Below are 21,789 nucleotides of genomic sequence, written 5' to 3'. Positions count from 1 at the left end.
TTTGTCTACTATGGAGGCAGAATTCTCCTGTTTATCATTGTTATGTACAGAGTTAATAATGTATAAACAAATGTTAATTGATATAGGTATAACAGTAGATTATCCTATAATTATACATGAAGATAATCAGGCAGCAATTCAAATGGCCACAAATATTGAGTAAAAACAAGGAGCAAGCATACAGATCTAAGATACCTAAACGTGAGACAATCTGTAAGAAGTAAGATGATTCAGCTAGAGTACTGTATGTCGGAGGACAATTTAGCTGATAATTTTACTAAAGCCCAAGGTGCCAGTAAGCACCAGGAGAGTTGTGAAAAATATGGGATTAGATTGTAAAGGTATTATATATTTATTTCACCCAAAAGGGGAGTATGTTAGGTATAACATTAATACCAAATATGGTTTGGGTGAATAAATATATAAAACTTAGATATCATGGTTTAAGTGCTTATCACTTTAAGCACAATGCAGCAGGCAATTAGCCAATTAAGGGTGCGGTTAGAAGTTACAATATAAGGAAGCATTAGAAGCTGGAAAGCTTACTGTTACTGGCTGTAACTGCGTGCTGCTGCGACTAACTGTGTCTTGCTGTTACTAACTGTGATTACTGACTGTGAGTGCCTGTGACTGAACTGTTTTTGTTTGCTACTGTTTGCTGAATATCCAGCGTTTGTTTCTCTGGAGAGTGAAACCGGAGGAGGAGAAGATATCTTTATCGGCTGATAAAGATATTGCAAGGACTCTTAACTTGGACTATACTAGTGAGTCATACTGATGAAAATACTGTGAGTGAATTAATGGACTGAATGACAATGCTTAAACTCTAACTGATTAAAAACTATTTAAACTACAAACAGTGTTTGTGTTCAGTGTGTGTATACTCTGGGGCCCTTCCGCCTCCTTCCCTTGCCTGGCTTGACTACTGCTGCAATACTTCTTCTAGGGGTTAATCCCCCCAAACCCTAACAGACGTTTTCCCAGGATCTCTGCAGAAAGCAACAGAGACCCTGGGAAAATCCCAAAAAATGCCTGCAGGAAAATTCCCCACCCCATTTTCCTACCGATCGATCATTCTTTATTTGAGATCACAGGATACTCTCTCCAGCTCTGTTCTCATTGGGAGGGAGAGGGAGAGACTTTTGGCTTCATGCAAGGAAAGCAGCAGAAGTCTTTCTTTCTCTCCCCCAAACTCCGCCAGAAATGAGTCTTTGACGGTGCAGCCTCTTGGAGCAGGATGCCTTGCAGGGTCCCAAAGACTCATTTCTGGCGGAGTTTGGGGGAGAGAAAGAAAGACTTTTGCTGCTTTCCTTGCGTGCAGCCAAAAGAAGAAGAAGAAAGAAGTGGAAAGAAGCAGCCCGGTGGCCAGGCGAGTCGTGTGGGGCACGTCCCCCCTCCTCCCCTCACTATCTTGTGTTGTTCGCAATGCAACCGATGCAAGCCTTGTGTTTCCACAGGCCATGTGAGCGGCACAGCCTTGTGTTCCCGTGCAGCCTGGATTAATTGCTTTGGGGGTGACATTTCTCTGTGGACCACCAAAATTTTCTCATGGACCACCAGTGGTCTTCAGCCCACTGGTTGGCAACCACTGCTCTGGAGGATATAAATTCCTAAGTAGGAATAACAGAGTTGGAAGGGACCTTGGAAGTCTTCTGGTCCACCCCCCTGCTAAAGCAGGAAACCCTATACCATTCCATACATGTGGCTGTCCAGTCTCCTTTTAAAGACCTCTAGTGATGGAGCACCCACAACTTCTAAAGGCAAGCTGGTTAATTGTCCTTCCTGTTAGGAAATCTCTTCTTCATTCTTTCTCTCCTTGATTAGTTTTCCTCCATTGCTTCTTGTTCTCTTTCAGGGGCTTTGGTTGACTTGACTCCCCTCTTCCTTGTGGCAGCCCCTCAAATATTGGAACACTGCTATCATCTCACCCCTAGTCCTTCTTCTCACTAGATTAGGCATACCCAATTCCTGCAACCATTCTTCCTATGTTTTAGCCTCCAGTCTCTTAACCATCTTTGTTGATCTTCTCTGCACTCTTTCCAGAGAGTCAATATCCTTTTGATGGCACTAAGCAAAATATCTCCAGAGACTTTACCAATGGTGTTCTTCCTGTAGTAGGAAGTTCTACAGTTTAGGCAAAGCTTGGAGAAGGTTCCTGTCTTTTCCCTGTCCCTCGTTTTGTTTCTCTACCTCAGGGGTCCCCAACCACCGGGAACAAGTCCTACCGGGCCGCTGGCTTGCTGGCGCCGCCATCTTTTTGATGAAAAAGTGCTTCCGGTGAGCTTTTCCAGGTAGAAAGCTCACCGGAAGCACGTTTTCATCAAAAAGATGGCGGCGTTACGCTTCCGATGAGCTTTTCCAGGTAGAAAGCCATTTCTACCCAGAAAAGCTCACCGAAGCGCTGGCGCCATATCTTTTTGATGAAAAGTGCTTCCGGTGAGGTCACCGGAAGCACTTTTTCATCAAAAAAAGATGGCGGCGCCCAGCTAATGCCGGTACCGGGCCGCGCCATAAAAAAGGTTGGGGATACCGGGCCGCGGCGTAAGAAAGGTTGGGGGATCACTGCTCTACCTGATTGTGACCAGAAGAAAACATCCATTTGAGTATTTATTATAGTGAGCCTGGGCTAGAAGCTCTTATTCCTTGCCCTGTGTAGGAAAACCGGGAATTCCGTTTCTTTCCATTCCTCTGCCTGAAGTCAAGCGAGCAAGGTGTCTTTCGCTTTTCTTTTCCAGCTCCCGCAGAATTTGTCCAGCATCCCCAGTCGATTGCCAGGCCTGTGGGGACCACGGCCATCTTTACCTGCTTGGCCCAAGGAGAGCCTTCCCCACAAATCACATGGTTGAAGAATGGGCAGATTTTGGAGCCGAGCAAGCACATTAAGCTGAAGAACAACAATAGGTAAGATTCTCTGCAGAACAGCAAGCGAGTCCAGCAGGCTTGGGGAATTCATCCAGGAATAGAATTGGGAGCAGGCATGCCTTGGATTTCAGGTAGTCTTCCAGAACAGATTCATTATTTAGCTTGCAACCTGTCTTTCTGGCCAAGGGTGTCCAACTTGCTGTGTCCTTGGAGATCGTTGTGGCCCTATGGGCTGAATCTCTCTGCACCTGGCTCTCTTCTCTCACCAGCACAATCTTGTTTCTCAGCAAAGCCAGAGGTGTGGTATTCAGCAGGTTCTGACCAGTTCTGGAGAACCAGTAGCGGGAATTTTGAGGACTTCGGAGAACCAGAAAATCCCACCTCTGACTGTCCCCGCCAACCCGATTCTCTGCCTCCCATTGAGTCCCAGGTGATTGGCTGGGTCTTCTTTGGTTGCCCTGCAGAGGAGAACGGAGCTGGAAAGCTGGTTAGTGGGATGGAGAGGGAATGGAGATTTCTACAGTATCCTTCCCCTGCCACGCCCACCATAGAACCAGTAGTAAAAAAACTTTGAATCCCACTTCTGAGCAAAGCTTATGCACAGGGGTGGAGATTCTGCTGGTTTGGACTGGTTCGAGTGAACCTGTAGCTCCGAAGGTCAGCTGGGAGAGAACCGGTTCACTCCAATGATCATGTGGGCCTGCCTGCCCACCTCTGTGCTGTACTGAACCTTTATCATCCCGGCTGATCCGTGCGGAAGAGCGGACTGTCGCTCCTCAGCTGTGTTACTCCCCCGAAGTAACATAGCAGGTAAGGGTTGTGGCATTGCTGTTCACACGCATGCTCGTGCGAAGCACGCAATCACCAAACCGGTTGTTATACCAGCAGCATCCCAACCCCTCCTTATGCAACCCTAGTTTTCCTGTGCTCGAAGAACGCAATGTTTGTATCATGGAAATAGCAGGGTAGATTGAGCCTAGTGCGAAAATTGCCACTCAGGGGGCTTGGTTTCTATGGAAATAATACAGAACAATGCAAGGGAAATAACAGAGGCCAAGCTATAAATCTCTTGGTTATAGAATCCTCTAATGAAAGATAACAGGGTTAAGTATATGACTGGAAGTCCCTGAGCACCAGCAAAAAAGTTGGGAAAAAAAGGAGTGAGAAAGATGCAGAATTCCTTGGACAGAGAAATTTCTCACAGGCAGATTGGGGTGTCCCCAAAAGGCCAGAAGGGTGTTACTGAAACCACACCGTTGCTTGTTGTTGTGTTGTTGAATTTGTAACGCTTCAGTTGCAACCACCAACATTTCCCCACCACATGGATTGTTAGTCAGGTGCCACTGTGGAAGGAGATATTAGGGAACTGCAGTCCTGTCTGGAAAACATCTGGTTGGATAAGCTCTCACATCCATCTTCTCTTGACCCCCAACATGGTATAAGATCTAGACTAGAAGACCTCCAAGGCCCTTCCGATCCTATTATTCTATGTTCTATGGGAGTAGAGTAGAATTAGAATTAGAATTAGAATTAGAATTAGAATGGAATGGAATGGAATGGAGTGGAGTGGAGTGGAGTGGAGTGGATTGGAATGGAATGGAATGGAATAGAATAGAATAGAATAGAATAGAATAGAATAGAATAGAATAGAATAGAATAGAATAGAATAGAATAGAATAGAATAGAATAGAATAGAATAGAATAGGACTTCTTTATTGGCCAAGTGCGATTGGATCCACACAAGGAATTTGTCTTGGTGCAAATGCTCTCAGTGTACATAAAGGAAAAGATACATTCGTCGAGAGTCAATAATCAGAAGGTACAACACTTAATGATAGTCATAGGGTACAATCAGCAATCAAATCATACAAGGAAACAGTCAATATAAATTGTAAGGATACAAGCGACAAAGTTACAGTCCTACAGTCACAAATAGGAGGAAATGGGTGATAAGGAGTGATGAGAAGATTGATAGTAATAGTAATGCAGACTTAGTAAATAGCTGGACAGTGTTGAGGGAATTATTTGTTTATCAGAGTGATGGCATGCGGGAAAAATCTGTCCTTGTGTCTAGTTGTTCTGGTGTGCAGTGCTCTGTAGCGTCATTTTGAGGGTAGGAGTTGAAACAGTTTATGTCCAGGATGTGAGGGGTCTGTAGATATTTTCACAGCCCTCTTTTTGACTGGTGCAGTAATCTCAGTATAATTTATGGCAGGAATGCATAATAGCTGCCATAAATTATTAAGTTTCGGTCCTTGAAATTCAATTTTCAAGAGGTGTAATGGGAAGAAATCCATTAAAAGTGGGTGGGGCTGAAGCTGGAGTGGCAGTGACCAGGACAAAAAGTAGATGAAGCTAGGACAACAATCTGAATAACAGAATAACAGAGATGGAAGGGACCTTGGAGGTCTTCTAGCCCAACCCCCTGCTTATACCATTCCAGACAAAATGGCTGTCTAGTCTCTTCTTTAAAAGTTCCAGTGATGGAGCACCATAATCTCTGGAGACAAACCTGTGGTGATTCTCAGCCATCCAGGTCATGGTTTTGCTTTGTTTTGTTTTTCTTGAAAAACAACAACACCATTTTTCTAGTTGTGTTTTGAAAAAGCCCCTTTGAGGCTGTTATGGAAATGGAAATTTAAAAATCCCACTTTGGCTTCCTTTAAAAGCGGCATCAAACTGGTGTAGGCTTCTGGATGGGACTTGGGTCACGCTCAAAATTTTCACACAGGTTTGTAAAAAGCTGGTTGTAACTTGCGCGATCCCGTCCCAAACGAAACGTTGCAATCCTCCCCAGCTCCCCAAGCAAAAGCCGGCGGATTAACGCCTGCCTCCTTTTCACTCTCACTCTCTTTCTGATTTTTCTCTCCCGGCAGCCTCCTGTTCTCGGTTTTTCTGCTTTTGACTGGCCTGTCAGGAGCAACGTGCCAACAAATGGAGGCTGGGAAAGGGAGGAAAAGAGAACAAAAGACGAGATGGAGCCAGGGGGGAGGAAAGCTAATTTTGATTTAAATTACATTTACAATTAATTGCATCATCAGAATGGAAGCCGTTTAATGAAAGAGAGTTGGTGCGATTGCTCCTAAATATTTGAACTCTTTTTTTTTTCCTTCCCCTCCTCTTTGGCCACATTTAAAAAAAAAAAAAATCACAACCCAACAGCACATTTTTGTTGTGGGGAAGAGGTGGGGAGGGAGGCCTAGGGATGGTGGGAAGGCTGCTCTTGTGATCTTGCAATGTCCTGCCCAGAGGAGTGAGCGGCTAGTGCAACGACACATTCAGAGCAGGAATGAAAAGAAGAAGAAAACAATTTAAAGCCGTCACCAATGAAGGCTCCTTGTTTCTCTGCCGCCAGGCTCAGTTGTGTGCATCAGGAGCATGGTTGTGTGTGTGTGTGTGTGCTGGGGGACGTGATGTGCAAACTCGGAATATAAATTGCATTAAAGGGTCTGCGTTACTGGAATGCGTTTTATCGCAACCGCAGGTAGCAAAAGGCAAGCATGTACGCGCAGAGGCGAGCTTCTAATATCGATTTTTCATTCCTTGCTGGGAGATTGTATTTACAAAATGGTAATTAAGTGGGTTTCATTCATTAATCCTGCCAAAAAGCAATTCAGAGCCTCGGCCGAGGGCTCAGGTGTCATTTGCTCTGCTCCATAAATTTGCATCTTACGAGCCCCTCCCCCTTCGCTCCCCAAAGACCCACAAATCCTAAATCCTTTTTTCTAAGTTGTGGGTGTGTGTGTGGGGGGGGGAGAGACTGATTTCTCCTTGAATGGATTCGAATACATTGCACCAGAAACAATATTCCAATTCCTGATGTATTTCTGAGACTACTTTGCTCCTAAAACCATTGATAACTCACCTATGCCTTGCAGCATGGACATAATGGATTCCTGATGCCATGCGTCCTCATTTTGCACCAGTTAAAACTTCCAGAAACCCGTCAGGAACAACTTTGAAAAATAGTCCAGCTGTAGTATTTATTTATTTAAGAAAATTTGTAGGGCAGCCCACTCCCACTCAATGACTCTGGGAGGCTTACAAAAATTAAAAAAAAACAACAACCAATGTACAGACAATTAAAACAGTCATAACCAAGACATGTTGCCAGTTTCACCTCTCTCGGGAACAGGTATAGCTGTAGTAGATACAGTTGTGCAAATTGCACGATGGTGCTAAGTGTAGGGTAAGAGGAGAAAAACCCATTTGACTTCTGATTCTTTTTAGCGCAGTAAAAGTAAAGGTTCACCTCGCAAATACGTGCTAGTCGTTTCTGGCTCTAGTGGGCGGTGCTCATCTCCATTACAAAGCCAAAGAGCCAGCGCTGTCCGAAGATGTCTCCGTGGTCATGTGGCCGGTATGACTAAATGCCAAAGGCGCACAGAACGCTGTTCTCTTCCCACCAAAGTGGTCCCTAATTTTCTACTTGCATTTTTTACATGCTTTTGAACTGTTAGCTTGGCAGAAGCTGGGACAAGTAACGGGAGCTCGCTTGTTACGCAGTGCTAGGGATTCAAACTACCAAACTGCCAGCCTTTCTGATAGATAAGCTCAACATCTTAGCCACTGAGCTACCTTTTTTTAGCACAGTTCAGCCTCAATGTTATACATTTGCATATTGACATGTACTAGCCATTTCTATAATGCTGAATCAACAAAACACAAAGTTTCGTATGTAGGTAGGTAGGTGTGTGTGTGTGTGTGTGTGTGTGTGTGTGTGTGTGTGTAATATACACATACATACATACATATATATACCCTGTTTCTCCAACAATATGGCCTCCCCCAATAGGAAGTCCCAGCATGTTTTATAGGCATGAAATGAAATTAAGCCCCTCCCCCCAAATTAAGGCCTATATTAAAACATGCAAAATGGGGGGGAATGGTGGAGGGGGGACTGGCCATTAGGAAGTACTTTTGTTGCACACCCGGATATGGTGCTGCCTGCGTTGACCCCGATACAAAGTGCCCCACCAACGCCAAGGTCAACATCCAAGCCGTCGCTGCCCGCCCGAAGATGCAAGGGGGGGGGGAATTAAGTCACCCCCGAAAAGACGGCCTAGCTATTTTTTCGGGGCTCAAAAAAAGAAATAAGACCCGGCCTTATTATATGAGAAACACGGTGTGTGTGTATGTGTACACACACACACACATATATATATACATACATACATACATACATACATACATACATACATACATACATTCCATCTCAAGCATGTCTCAAAGGTGCTTTTCAAAAGGCCTGGGTTTTTTTTCTTGAGGGGGAAGAAGAAAATGTTTCGCTTGTCCTTTAAGAAGCTTCATCAGTTCTGATGGGGGTGGCATGGAAGGATATGTACTGATAGTTGAGACTGGATGGTGGAAGGATGGAAGGATCATATTTCTCTGCAGTCATCTCGTTGTTAGCACTCTCTCTGAGAGCTCTTGAGGCCACTTAGGGGTTTGTTTATCTGTGCCTTCGTGGCCACCTGAATCAGAGTGCATTACTCCAGATCAGGTTATGTCGAGCCCACTGAAGAGCAGGTTCCAGGTTATCTGCATCTGCTTCTGATGGCATTGGAGTTTCACCTAAGCATTTGAGAAGTAGGGGTGTTGACTCTCAGATCTTCTCCATGATCTGCCCATAACCTCTCTGTGCAGATTCTTAGTCATCCAGGTTATAGTTGTCTCAAAGGTGCTTTTTCAAACGGCAACTGGACTGTTGTTGTTGTGGTTTGCTGGCGGCAGTCTCTGAGAGCAAGGACTCGGATGAGGGGCCTGCGTGTGATGCAGGGATGGGGCCAGGGCTATCAGAGAGTGGGGTGCTGCCAGGTCGTGGGGTCTGGCAGCAGTGACGAAGAGGACCCCGGGGAGCCTGTGCTCAGTGCTGAGGGCTGCTCGAAAGAAAGAGCAGCTGAAGCAGCATGGGCGACTCGGGAGTAAAGCTGGAAGGGGATGGCCCCTCCCATAAGGGATAAAAGCCAGCCTTCGGGGGTTGGCTTCTTTGCAGGAAGAAAAGAAGTTCTTCCTACTCAGAGTTCTTGTGGAAGCCCTGCTTGCTCCGGTTTGTTTTTTGAAACTTCTGGCTTTGGATATTTAGCTGTAATTGGTCTTTTGTTCTTGGCAGCCTTTTGCAACCTCGAAAGGGCTTGCTCTTATCTGGGACAATTAGTTTTGAATGACTCGTGGCTGTGAATGCACAGAATTCACAGCTCCGCATTAAAAAGGTTTGCTTTTGTACATACTTTGTGTTTGTTTGATTTGAACAAGGCTTGGTTCACAACAGTTGTTGTTTTCCTTGAGGAAGAAGTAGAAGACATTTTGCTTCTCATCCAAGAAAGCTTCATGGGTTCTGGAAGGATGGTGGGAGTTATGGAGAGATTCGTTCTGGCAGGATGGGGGTGGTGGATTGGAAGGACCGTAATTTTTGGCAGTCATCTGGACATTAGCACTCTCCCTGAGAGCTTTTGAGGCCACTTGGGGAGGTTATCTGTGCCCTCAGGGTCACCTGAATCAGAATGATTGTGGAATCAACCATTCAAGAGGAACCAGTTGCCTTTTGAAAAAGAAAAAGAAGCAACTTTGAGAGAACTATGACCTGGATGACTGAGAATTTCCACAGACAACTCAAGTGTGAAATCCAGAAGTCCTCTTAGTTTTCTTCTTGTAGCCTTGCAGGAGGAACCATTCATTGCTGAAAACAATTGCCAGAATTTCTCACTCATCCAAGTGAGAATAGTAAGAACCTTTGAATCATGCCCATGTCAACATCCAGATCGAGAATCCAATAAAACTCCAGGTTCATTCCATTTCTGAAAATCTTAGTGTTTAAATGAATACACCTCATGAAGCAAAACTAACTCTGAAGTTCCCAGGCCCAAGTTCATAGAATTTAACAATAATTTCCCCAACCAAACCCTCAAGCTCTCACATAGACCATGTAAAGAAGTTCACTTTGTTATGTATGGAACCATCTGCTTCAACTCCACACCTGCTATGATGTCCTTGAAAAGGTTTCAGGCTCTCACGGTCTTCAGCAGAATCATGAAAGTTTCGATTCTCCATTCTAACACATTATAACGCAACACCCGGTGCTCCACTCTAATGGCAAGTTGAAAGGAAGAGGCACATAGCTGCTAAAGTTTCATCCTTGACAACCCATCTCTTAAGGCCTTCAAGATTGTTGTTGTTAGTTGCGAAGTCATGTCCGACCCATCACGACCCCATAGTCAACGTTCCTCCAGTCCTTCCTACCATCCCCAGAGTCCAATTAAGCTCACGCTGACTGCTCCAGTGACTCCATCCATCCGCTTCATTCTCTGATGTCCCCTTTTTCTTCTGTTGCCTTCAATCTTTCCCAGCATTAGGCTCTTCTCTAGTGAGTTCTTCTCATTAGGTAGTCTTCAAGATACCGTTGCGTAATTCTCTTGGCCATCATACAAGGGTGGCATTAGCCATTGCTTTCTCACACCCTTTTTCAGTTTCCTAGTGTACCCAGTTGGCCTGGATTGCCCTGGTGATGTCCCACCCCTAATTACTCCAGCATTGCTTGGCTTTTCAAAATCTACCTAAGTGATGACTAGATTTGCTCTCTGTTTAGGTAAAAAAAAAAAAAAAGGCACTGAGCCACTCCAAAAACTAAGCCCTGTCCATACTTGTGATGGTTTTTGGTTCCTTCCGAGGTTACCAGCAGCATTTACTCATCAAAACCTTGCCAACCCTTGGTTGAAGCCTCCATGTGTGAATAGGATTCCTTTCAGCAACGAAGGCTATCTTCTGTCTCTCCTTCTCTCTTTCTCTGCCCTGTTTCACCCCCACCCTGGCTTACACGCTTTGCACAGCCGAGTGTGACTCTCCAAAAGGACGGCCTTCTGTGTTTGTCAGCATTGTTCCACACCAGCTAAGTGCAAGATCGATCTGGCTTGCTGGTCGTGCCTTTAGCAACTGGAGCATTAAAAAAAAAAAAGCAGTCCAGCGTGTGTTGGCTTTGCTGTCTGCGAGTGCCTTAACCAGTCTGGCCTTGATAGCGAAATTTGGAGAGAGAACAGATGTCTCAGCCTTTCATTCATCTCAGACAGCTGCTGCAGAAGGAGCATTGATCTTCCTCTTGTGAAGCTTCTTGTCGCGTACATGCAGTAACATCTGGCTCTCCTTGGCCTCTCATTTTCTTTCTTTTTTTTCTTTTTTTCCTTTCCATCTTTTTTGTAGAAGGAGGAAGTTTCTGCAAGCCATTTAGGAAGTGGAAGGGAAGGAATGCTTCCTGACATTGAGAATCTTCCAGATGGATAGTTGCTAGCCTTCTCATCAAAACCCAACATTTAACTCCTCTGCTATTTTCTCCCTTAGTCCATGTGTGGGTCATCTTCGACGTACAACCGTTCATTTAAAGGCTGCTCAAAGTTACAACAACACTGAAACCATTTTTCACAGATATGACTGATACAGCATCACCGTGGCAGAATGAGACAACTTACCATAGCCACCTTGCTGTGACCAATTCGCCCTGGTCAACTCACCATGGCCAACTTGCTGTGACCAATTCGCCCTGGTCAACTCACCATGGCCAACTTGCTGCAGGACAATTTAACAATTCTACTTAATTATTTAAAATAAAAAGATCATGGTCATCAGCAAACAACCCATTAATTTATCACTGACAACTTCGGAAGGAATACCAGTAGAAAAAGTGGAAAGGATCACGTACCTTGGTTCTAATTTACATGAAAGCTGGGACATGATCACTGAAGTAAAGACAAGGACGGGGAAAGCTCAAACAGCATTCTTCAAAATGGAAAAGGTCTTCCGCAGTCACGACACAAACCTAAAGATTGAAAATCAGGCTTGTCAGTTGCTACACCTTTTCTATCCTGCTCTACGGAGTGGAGAGTTGGTCTCTGACAGAAAGCCACTTGAAGAGACTAAAAGCATTTGAAAGGTGGATTTACAGGCGGCTGTTACGTATAAGCTGGATTGACAAAATCAGAAATGAGGAGGTGGTAAGCCGCCTGGGAAAGCCGAGGGAAATCATCAAAACCATTGAAAAGTGAAAATTAGAATATTTTGGACATGTGATGAGATACCACCCCCACCCCACCCCCCAAAAAACATCATCATCCACTTAATCCTCCAGGGAAAGATTGAAGGCAAATGAAGGTCCAGGCAGAAGAAGAACCGCATGGCTTCAAAATCTAAGGGACTGGTTTGAACAAAACTCAACAGCACTTTTTTCATGTGGCTGTTGATAAAAATAGGATCGCCAACATGATCGCCAATGTCCGATGATGGATAGGGCAGAAGAAGAAGAAGAAGAAGAAGAAGAAGAAGAAGAAGAAGAAGAAGAAGAAGAAGAGGAAGAGGAGAAGAAGAAGGAGAAGAAGAAGGAGAAGGAGGAGGAGGAGGAGGAGGAGGAGGAGGAGGAGGAGGAGGAGGAGGAAAGGAGGAGGAGGAGGAAGAAGAGGAAGAAGAAGAAGAAGAAGGAAGGAGAAGAAGAAGAAGAAGAAGAAGAAGAAGAAGAAGAGGAATTTTTTTTCATTTTTGCAATTCATATTTCATTCTATCCCTCCTTTTGCATCTTTTCTTTAAAGATTCTATTCCATTAATTCTTTGATATTGGTGTAATTCTTGTCCTGCAGTGAGTTGGTGGTCGTGAGTTGTGTCTCCATAGTGAATTGGCCACAAGAAATTGGCCATGGCGAATTGTCATAGACCCCCTTGGATACGTGATCAAAATTCAGCGGCTTGACAACTGGCATGGTTGCAATGTCCTGGGGTGGGGGGTCACATGATCCCCTTTTGTGACCTTCTGGCAAGTAAAGTCAATGTGGAAGCCAGATTCGCTTAACGACCAGATTACTAACTTTACAATTGCAGTGATTCACTGAACCGCTGTAGCAAGAAAGGTTGTAAAATGGGGCAAAATTGACTTCTCAACTGTCTCACTTACAAACAGCAATATTGGGCTCAGTTGTGGTCCTAAATCTGTAAGTATCGGCTCCAAAATTGATCCGGAGCAGAATTTGTATGAGAAATAAGTGGAACTCACAGCTCTCCCTGTGTTCTTTTTTTTTTAATAAAAAGTTTTTTTTTATTTTTAACAACAAACACAGACAAATACAAACATAAAACAACAAAATAAAACCATCTTTCAATTGTACAGTGTGTCGGTTGGTACATAATTCTTGTGCACAATATATATGATCTTTTCCTTTTGAATTTAAATTTATATTCTTATTATATCAATCAACTTTCCATTTCTCATTATATTATTGTTACACCATCATTAAATTTAAGTTTCAAGTCCACATTATCCTTTAGAGCAAATCTCAATTCTTACCAATTTTAATATATATTAAAAGCAGGGATGGGATCTGACCGGTATAACTACCAGTTCTGTTGCGCGAGTGCAATTTACGACCTGCTGAGCTGCCCCGACAGCTGAGCAGTGCTCTGTGCAAGTGTGCAGCGGTTGTAAAAGCCCTTTTTCCCTACTTTTTCAACCGCAGCTATGTCGCGCAAAACAGCTGTGGTTGAAAAAGCAGGAAATAAAGGTCAGCTAAGAGCCCAGGCGGGCAGGTGGGCCAAAACAGCAGCAGACATAGAACCGGTTCTATGTATGCTGCCCTTCAGAACTACCGGTTCTACAGAGGTGAACAGAACCGGTAGAATCCCACCCCTGATTAAAAGTCATTCTGTAATAATTAATTATAACATCTCATTACTATTAAGTTATACTTCTTAATCACCTCTTCCTCTCCATAGCTCTCCCTGTGTTCTAAGTTACTCCTAGTAATTTTACCAGTATTATTCTCCATTGTTTCCTATGATACATAGCACACCGAACCTGGTTACTGAATTAACTTCTTGGAGGGAGTGTAGGTTGAGTAATACATTGAAATCTAGTACATATGCCAGATTTTTGCAAATAGTTTTGACTGCCCAGTAAAACAAACTAAGGCCAGTGGTAACCAAACTTATCAAGTTGCATGAAGAGAGTCTTCATGTGGATGGAACTTGCTGGCCCTATTTGCACCCCACTAATGATGTAACCCCACCTCCCTTCTGTCCCACTTTCAGCCTTCCAATGTGTGAGCCATAATGGTGGGTGAACCCCAGAACGATAATAGAGACAACCTTGCTAGAGAAGTCCCATTTTTATGCGGCGTCTCTAGGATCTCCTCTTGATCCGGTTACCCCTTTAACTTGGCTTACTGGAAGAATTTAATTTAATCTTAGTTTAAAATGGAGTTTAAAATGGCAAAGCCAATTAAGCTGGCTCTTTAGCTTACACAGCACTGAACCTTGATTAGGCCAGTACAATGTTGCTTGAGATGAGTGGATGGTCATTCTAAGACCGTGTTTTTCAACCTTAGTAGCTTCCAGATGGGTGGACTCCCAATTTCCAGAATGCTGGCTGGGGAATTCTGGGATTTGAAGTCCACCATCTGAAAGCTGCCGAGGTTGAGAATCACTGGTCTAAGAGAGGAACATTTAAGAGCATTATTCGTGGAGGTTTTCTTCACCAGGTTCCCTCACCCTGAAGTGTGGACCATAAGAATGCAAGATGTACCAACAGAGGAGAATATTTTTAATCCAGAGTCTAAACGAGGGGTCCTTGATGCTCGGTGGTTTTCTTGCAGATGTCTCATTCCCAAGCCATGCGACATCATCAGTGCTAGTAGGATTTGGGTAGCGGTAAATCCCGCTCCCTACTAACACTGATGATATTATCTAGCTTGGTAATGAAATGTCTGCAAGGAAACTACCAAGCTCAGGGAGCACCGAAAGACCCCCGGAATGCCAGATGTGCTTTTTGGAACAAGCTGATGTCTTCCTCCTTATCTACTGTACCATTTTCGGTTGCTCACTCCCCTCCCCGTGGGAAGCCATTCACAAGCCCATTCGTTACAGGGTGCGATTTCCCGGACTTCTCCAAAGCTGCTTGCAACGTTTTCCAAACCTTTGGGGTTTCCACTGGGACGCACAGTGTGCAAAGGTGTGACATTTCCCTTTTCTCTTGCCAGGTTTGCGTGCGGATGTTCTTGGTTGGGGGACGGCGGAGGGCGGGGGGGCAGGTGACAGCTGACAACCCCCCCCCCTTCCTTTCACAGCCACATGCGTAGGCTTCATGGCTTTGTCATATTTTATCACCCCTGGCCCTCCCTCCCTCCCTTCACCCCACCCCACCCTCCCTCAGCCTCTTTACATAGAAACTGTTTCACACATGTGCCAGATGGAGCCTGCACATAAATTAATCCTGGCTGATTGCAAAAAGCTTGACATGAGGACTGCAATTCTCTGCCTTCCCTCGGGTGTTTTGCTGTGACCCACGAGAGGGAATTAATGTTTGCTGTTGCAAAGGGGGAGGGCACACCGTTGTCTCTTCCCCCCCCCTTTTTTTTTCAGTGTGCATGCGTGTCTGTCTGTCTGTGTGTGTGTTTCTATGCTAAAGGCTACCTTTGCTCTTTGAAAAAGACAAGGGAGAGGCCATGATGAAAAGCACATCTGATTTTATGGCATTTACCCTACACCAAAACAATTAGCGTTCACTATAGACAGGATACGTGTACTTGACAATTCTCTCTTTTGCATCTCATGGAAAGAGGTTGGGAACAAGTTTTTTGAAAACATGAACACTAGAATAACAGAGTTGGAAGGGACCTTGGAGGTCTTCTAGTCCAACCCCCTGCTTAAGCAGGAAACCCTATACCATGTCAGACAAACGGTTATCCAATCTCTTCTTAAAATCTTCTAACCCTAACCCTATTTCTATTTGTAAATTGTGTTGCATGCTTAGGGAAGAAGCCTATGGCTTTTGCAAGCCTCAACCCTGTGCTTCATTTCAGTGAAGATCCTGGCTTAGCCTCCCTCTGGCATGCTGGGAGAATCTTCCCCATTTTGCAAAAGTTTGTATAAAGTCAGGGATGAGAGTGGAGCTTTGGGATGCTCAACCTCCAGAGTCACGATTTCTTCTCAGGATTAGCGAATCAGGCAGGACGGTCAGCATTGAGCACAAAGACCCATCCTGTTATGTGGCATCTACTTCCAGGTCAGTGGCTTAACCGCCTTCCCTAAGCCTATGGCCTTCCCGATATGCTTGACTTCCAACTCTCAAAAGCCCTCAGCAGTAGCAGGTCAAAATGGCTGTCTCCTTGGCTTCTTGACATGCTTTAGTTCTTGTCATGCCCCAGTCAGAGTCTGAATCTGAGGAGGAAGACGAACAGCTGACAGGGAGTGCTCTGGAGGAAACTGGGGAAAGGCAAGGTCAGGCTGGGAAGAGCAGGGAAGAGGTAGAACAAGAGAGAGGGGGTTCAGAGGAAGACCCAGGCCCACCCACCCCCTTTTTCCTAGGGCACACAGGGAAGAACGGAGAAGAGAACAACATGGGTTGCATGGCTTACGAGGGAGGAAAGGGCTCCGATTCCCATCACAAGGCATGCCTGGGAAGGGAGTTTAAAGGAGAGGCAGTTGCAAGCTGCGTTTTCCGGGAACAAACGTTGAGTTTATCTAAATGTTGGCTGCTGTTATCTGCGTTCCTGGAATCCTCTCAACTGGTTTGATTTACTGCCGTGTTATTTCACTTCTGGAACTCCTTATCATGCCCTGCCGGATTTATTGCCTTATCTTGCTTTGTTGGATTTATAGTGTAAAGTTTTCTGTTTACAAGTTTTGAACTAGAATATCTGCAGCCAAAGGCTGTTGCAGGTTCCTGGGAGAGTTTTTCTCCAAACCGGAAGGTAACCGGAACACTGGAGGCAAAGTTGGAGCTAATAATGGGACCCCTACTTATTATCTGGCTGGGTTGTCTTTGTGCCATGCCCTGGATCATCACAGTCCTGTGAAAACCTGATGCAACAATGACTTGGGTCTTGCCCCTCCAGTGTGTGTTCTTCCAAAGTTGCTACTATCATTTTAACAGAACAACAGGCTTGCAAGAGACCTTAGAGGTCTTCTAGTCCAACCCCCTGCTCAAGCAGGAGACCTTATACCATATCAGACAAATGTCTGTCCAATTTCTTCTTGAAAATCTGCAGTGATGGAGCATTCACAACTTCTGAAGCAAGTTCTTCCACTGGTTATTTGTTCTCACTGTCAGGAATTTTTTTCTTAGTTCTAGGCTGCTTCTCTCCTTGATTAATTTCCATCCATTGCTTCTTGTCCTGCCTTCTGGGGTTTTAGAGGATAGGTTGGCCCCTTCTTTTTTGTGGCAGCCCCTCAGATATTGGAACACTGATATCATATCACCCCTAGTCCTTCTTTTCATTAAACTAGACATACTCAATTCCTGCCACAGTTCTTCATATGTTGTAGCAGCAGTCTTCTCGAAGATCACGCAGAAGCAAAAGAACAACTTGTGAAAAATAGCGTAAGCCACCTTTGCATCCCCTGTTTTAGGAGATCCCTGGTGTTGCACTCACCTGGATTAAGAAATTTTCCCCGTCCCTAACATCATCCACCTTCTGATTTTTGGAAAAGCGGGAGTTTAATCGGATGCACCAGATCTGGGACATCCCAGAGATGCTTTCGGCCACTTTGCTAAAATCATCCACCTCAGCAGCCAAATTTAATCTGGATGCATCCGATGCCCTCTGCGGTGCTGGACATTTGCAGAGCAGGACAGGATGGTGTTGAACAAGGCAAACGTGATTATGTGGAACTAGGAGCCTAGGAAGAATTTGTGCTGATCTGGTAGTTTGTTTATAGCCTGTATTGCTCAGTTATTTATATTCTCCTTAAACGAGCAATGGGAATTCCACATTATATTTACTTTATTGATTAGCCTTTCAACCGTATCATCAAACAATAAATATTAACTTGACTGCTTCTGTACCACAATTGCTGGGAGGGTTCAGATAACTTGCTTAATCCTAAACCTGTGAGAAACAAATAGTGGTGCTTTACTCACTTAGCATGCTCTGCCCAACAAATAAACCAGATAACAGTTTAAAATTATAGCATGGTTCACACCACAAACCGAAATACAAACTGTTCAGCACCATTTAGCCAAGTCTTGTTTGTTAGGTGAGTCCAGCCAAACTGGCCGCTAGTCCTTCAATGTAAACCAGACTAAGAATCCAAAACCATGCAGGCTAAACTATGTTTTTATAGAACTACTAGCTCGATACCTGTGCTTTCCTATGAAACTATGTGGTCAGGCTTAGTTTTGGGGGAGAAAAATAAAGGGGGGGAATTTTGCTTCTGTCTACCATCAGTAGTCATCTGGCTAGAGTTGAGGGCTGTTTGGAAACTGAAACAGTATTTACTGTGTGAGCAAGAAGGAGACAACAAGGAGCCTGGGTGTGGCTTAGTTCAACTATTCTGTACTAAAGCTGCTTGGTGCTGTGAAACTCCTCTCCTCTGCTTGTGTTTTGCATTTGGAGCAGATTTCTTTTCAGGTGGGGAGGAGGAATATCACTCCTTAGCATCAGAGCATGTTAATAATAATAAACTCTCTCTCTCTCTCTCTCTCTCTCTCTCTCTCTCGTTATCTTCATGAGAGTTAGATGTGGTCTTGTCTGAAATAGTAACAGCAATAGCATTTAGGCTTTACAGACACACTCTGGGAAGTTTATGATGTAGAAGAATTATTTGCATGTTGCCCCTAACATTCTGGGTCCTCATTTTACCAATCTCGGAAGGATAGAAGGATGAGTCAACCTTGAGCTGGTCAGAACTGAACTCCAGACTATGGGCAGAGTTTTCCTGCAATACTACACTTTAATACTGCACCACCAGGCTCTTACATATTTTCTTGGGTTCTTTGTAGTATTTTATTTATGTCTTTTAGGTTTGGTATAGTTCATGCAGTCTTCAGATTGTAAGCCACTCAGAGTTACCCAGTGGCAAGAAGGGCAGCCAATAAATTTTTACAATAAATGAATAAAAAGTTCTTCCCCCACCTGATTTTTTTCATTCTAGCCAAACCTGAAGAGCTCTCCGCCATCCTTTAACAAAGAGATTGTATACAGCCATTATTAAGCATTTAACTTTATATTACCATAAAAATGGACAACTACTTTAATAAATTGACTATTAAAGCAGCTATGTCTTTGTTTGGGTTCTCATTTTTCAGGACCTTGGAAAAAAAAGATATATGGCTGTTTTAAAGAGGTGCTATAGTGGAATACCACTTTGGAATCATTCTGAACAGCCTGGTTTATTTTATTTCTTTATATATTCAGATTAATGCTGCTCCCTGCCACCTCCCAGCACTCAGCAACAATTATGCTACGACAGGGTGTAAGACTTGCAAATTACATTATGCATTTTTCGCTGAACAGCTGCGAAGGAGCTGGAGTGAGCTCAGCCCATTTTAATTCTAACTTCTCAATTGCCCAACTCATGCAGTCTGGGGAGAAACAGGGCTGGGATAATGGATCATACAATGGCTGGCAATCTCCAGCAAAATGTTTGCTCCTTGTCACTCAGATCAGTTCATGATATACTGAACCTAGGAGTCACTTGAGTTGGAGGGCTATAGAAATGTAATAAATGAACCCGCAGAGTTTCAGAGGGGTCTCCAGAATCTAGCCAAAAAAATCAGGAGGGCCACAATAGTCTACCCATTTTTTGTGTACAACACACACAAAAAGTTTGAAGCAGAGCTTCAACTGCATCATCTCAACATTTTTGTGCTCAACTTAAAATTTGTCCTAACAGAGAGATTTTCTTTGCTCCGCTTTTCCTGAGAGGGGGGAGGAGAGGGGAGGGAGAGAGAGGGAAAGAGAGAGGGAGGGAGGGAGGGAGGGAGGGAGAGGGAAAGAGAGAGGGAGGGAGGGAGGGAGAGGGAGAGGAGGGAGAGAGAGGAAAAGAGAGAGGGAGGGAGGGAGAGGGAAAGAGAGAGGGAGGGAGAGGGAGAGGGGAGGGAGAGAGAGGAAAGAGAGAGGGAGGGAGGGAGGGAGGGAGAGGGAAAGAGAGAGGGAGGGAGGGAGGGAAAGGGAGAGGGAGGGAGGGAGGGAGAGGGAAAGGGAGAGGGAGGGAGGGAGGGAGAGGGAAAGAGGGAGGGAGGGAGGGAGGGAGAGGGGAGGGAGAGAGAAAGAGAGAGAGGGAGGGAGAGAGAATGTTATCTGGGATACCGATGATTACTATAAAGAATATTGGAAGGCATTGCTTTATATCATTTTTTTTCTTCCTTTTTTCTTCAACTTGTTTTCTTTTCTTCAACTCTTTGCTTGCTTTCTTTTTATTTATTCTTCCTTTATATTGGCTTGCATTAGTTTTTATCTTTTTGTTTAAAAGTTTTAAAGATCGATAGATGAAGGTAGGTAGGATAGATAGATAGATAGATAGATAGATAGATAGATAGATAGATAGATAGATAGATGATAGTGAAAAATAATGGATGGAGAGATGTATGAGATGATAAATGGATAGGAAGAGATGGATGGATGGATGCTGGCTAAATATAACTTCACCTCATTATAACTGTTAGGAATGTAAGTCACCTAACAGTTATTTGGGTTGGAAATATATAAACTAGGATAGACATTTTAATACTATGTCTTTAAGAGAATGCTAAAACTGTAATTGGGTGTGGTTTCTCAAATGGCCATAAGATGGAGCCAGAAACCTGGGTTGTTTAGTCTCAGAAGAGAGTCTCAGTGAAGTGAGTGAGTCTCCGTTTCCTTCTGTTGGAGAGAGTTGCCGTTCCTCCTAATGACTGTTATTGATCGTTGATGTAAGTCTGTTACTGAACTGTTTTTCGATACTGGACTTCGATATTTGGATTATCCCTGAACTGAAAACTGACTGCTTTACCTGTGAATGACTTGGACTGCTTATCTTGGGCTGTGCTTAAAACGTTTATTGGAAGTAAAAACCTACATTTACCGTACAGTGTAACTGTGTGCTGTGTGTGTATTATTCCTCACTACTCTCACTACGTCCCCCTGTATGCGCTCATTCTCCTAACGGGGAATTACCTCAACACTAACTATCAATTATCATGAGTGTCAGTTTCAGCAAAGCTTGATTGGTAATTTTCTGAGGGGTCCTTGGTGCTCTCTGAGTTTGGTTGTTTTCTTGCAGACGTTTCATCACCCAAACTAGGTAACTTCATCATTGCTAGCACAGTGCTAGTTACTAGCCTTGATGTTACCAGTCGTGAAATATCTGCAAGAAAACAACCAAGTTTAGAGAGCACCAAGTACTTTTCATTTCAATCCCAAGCTACAAATATCCTCCTTTATTAGGAAGTTTCTATCCACCAGAAATGGAGAAAGCCTTTTTTTTTCTCTGGGTGTTGTTTGCAAAGGCGATCTCCTTCTTCTACTCCTGCTCATTTCCTCTCTTTCCTTCAACATAATCCACTTGCTTTGGGGGGTCCGAGTTTTCACACTCAGCAAGATAAAGCCATTTGGGCTTTATCCCACCCTATACAAGACAAAGCATGAAGGGAGGTCTCACCGAGGCAATCTAGACTTCCGTCGCACCCTTTTCAAACACTGAAGGATTAACCTGGTCTGCGTGGGGCTGTGTGAATTGGGGTCAGAGGAAGGCTGAGTCCTTAGGGGGATTGCTAGAAAAATGCTAATCATGCCTGGCTTGATTGTTTCCCATCCAGCACGCTCACCATCTCCAACATTGGCCAGACGGATGAGGCCATCTACCAGTGCATCGCTGAGAACAGCGCAGGCTCAACCCAAGCCGGTGCCCGCTTGACGGTGCTGTGGGCTGACCGGCTTCCGGGTCCTCCACAAGAAGTCAAAGCAGCTTCCGTCTCGGCTACCACCGTCCAACTGCTGTGGAGCGAGCCGCTGCAAAACACCAAGGAGATCATCGGCTACGTCCTGCACATCAGAAAAGCAACAGGTAGGAGTGTCTGAGAAGGGCCCAAGGCGGCTAATATTCACGCTAGACAGAGAGTCCCTTTTCCTGCGCTTCCGACTGTCGGTTCTCAAGCAGAAGGTTGGCAGTTATATTGTTTTTCCAAGGGGAAGAGGTTAT

The 21,789-nt window shown here is 44.4% G+C and overlaps 1 protein-coding gene across 2 annotated transcripts in view; it reads left to right on the top strand.

The window, feature by feature from the left end:
• Positions 1–21,789, top strand: part of IGDCC3 (immunoglobulin superfamily DCC subclass member 3) — a 128,733-nt gene that overhangs the window by 90,217 nt on the left and 16,727 nt on the right. For both annotated transcript variants that reach the window (XM_087972846.1, XM_087972845.1), the window contains exons 7-8: positions 2,736–2,901; positions 21,407–21,654. In XM_087972846.1, coding sequence (XP_087828972.1) covers positions 2,736–2,901; positions 21,407–21,654 — 414 coding nt within the window. The remainder of the gene's footprint in view (positions 1–2,735; positions 2,902–21,406; positions 21,655–21,789) is intronic.

Source organism: Notechis scutatus, chromosome 11 (assembly GCF_049901735.1).
Source record: "Notechis scutatus isolate UNSWTSFEM ecotype Mainland chromosome 11, rNotScu1.2, whole genome shotgun sequence".
NCBI classification, from domain to species: domain Eukaryota; kingdom Metazoa; phylum Chordata; class Lepidosauria; order Squamata; family Elapidae; genus Notechis; species Notechis scutatus.
Note: the sequence above shows the minus strand (reverse complement) of the source record. Positions and strands in the feature narration are given on the sequence as shown.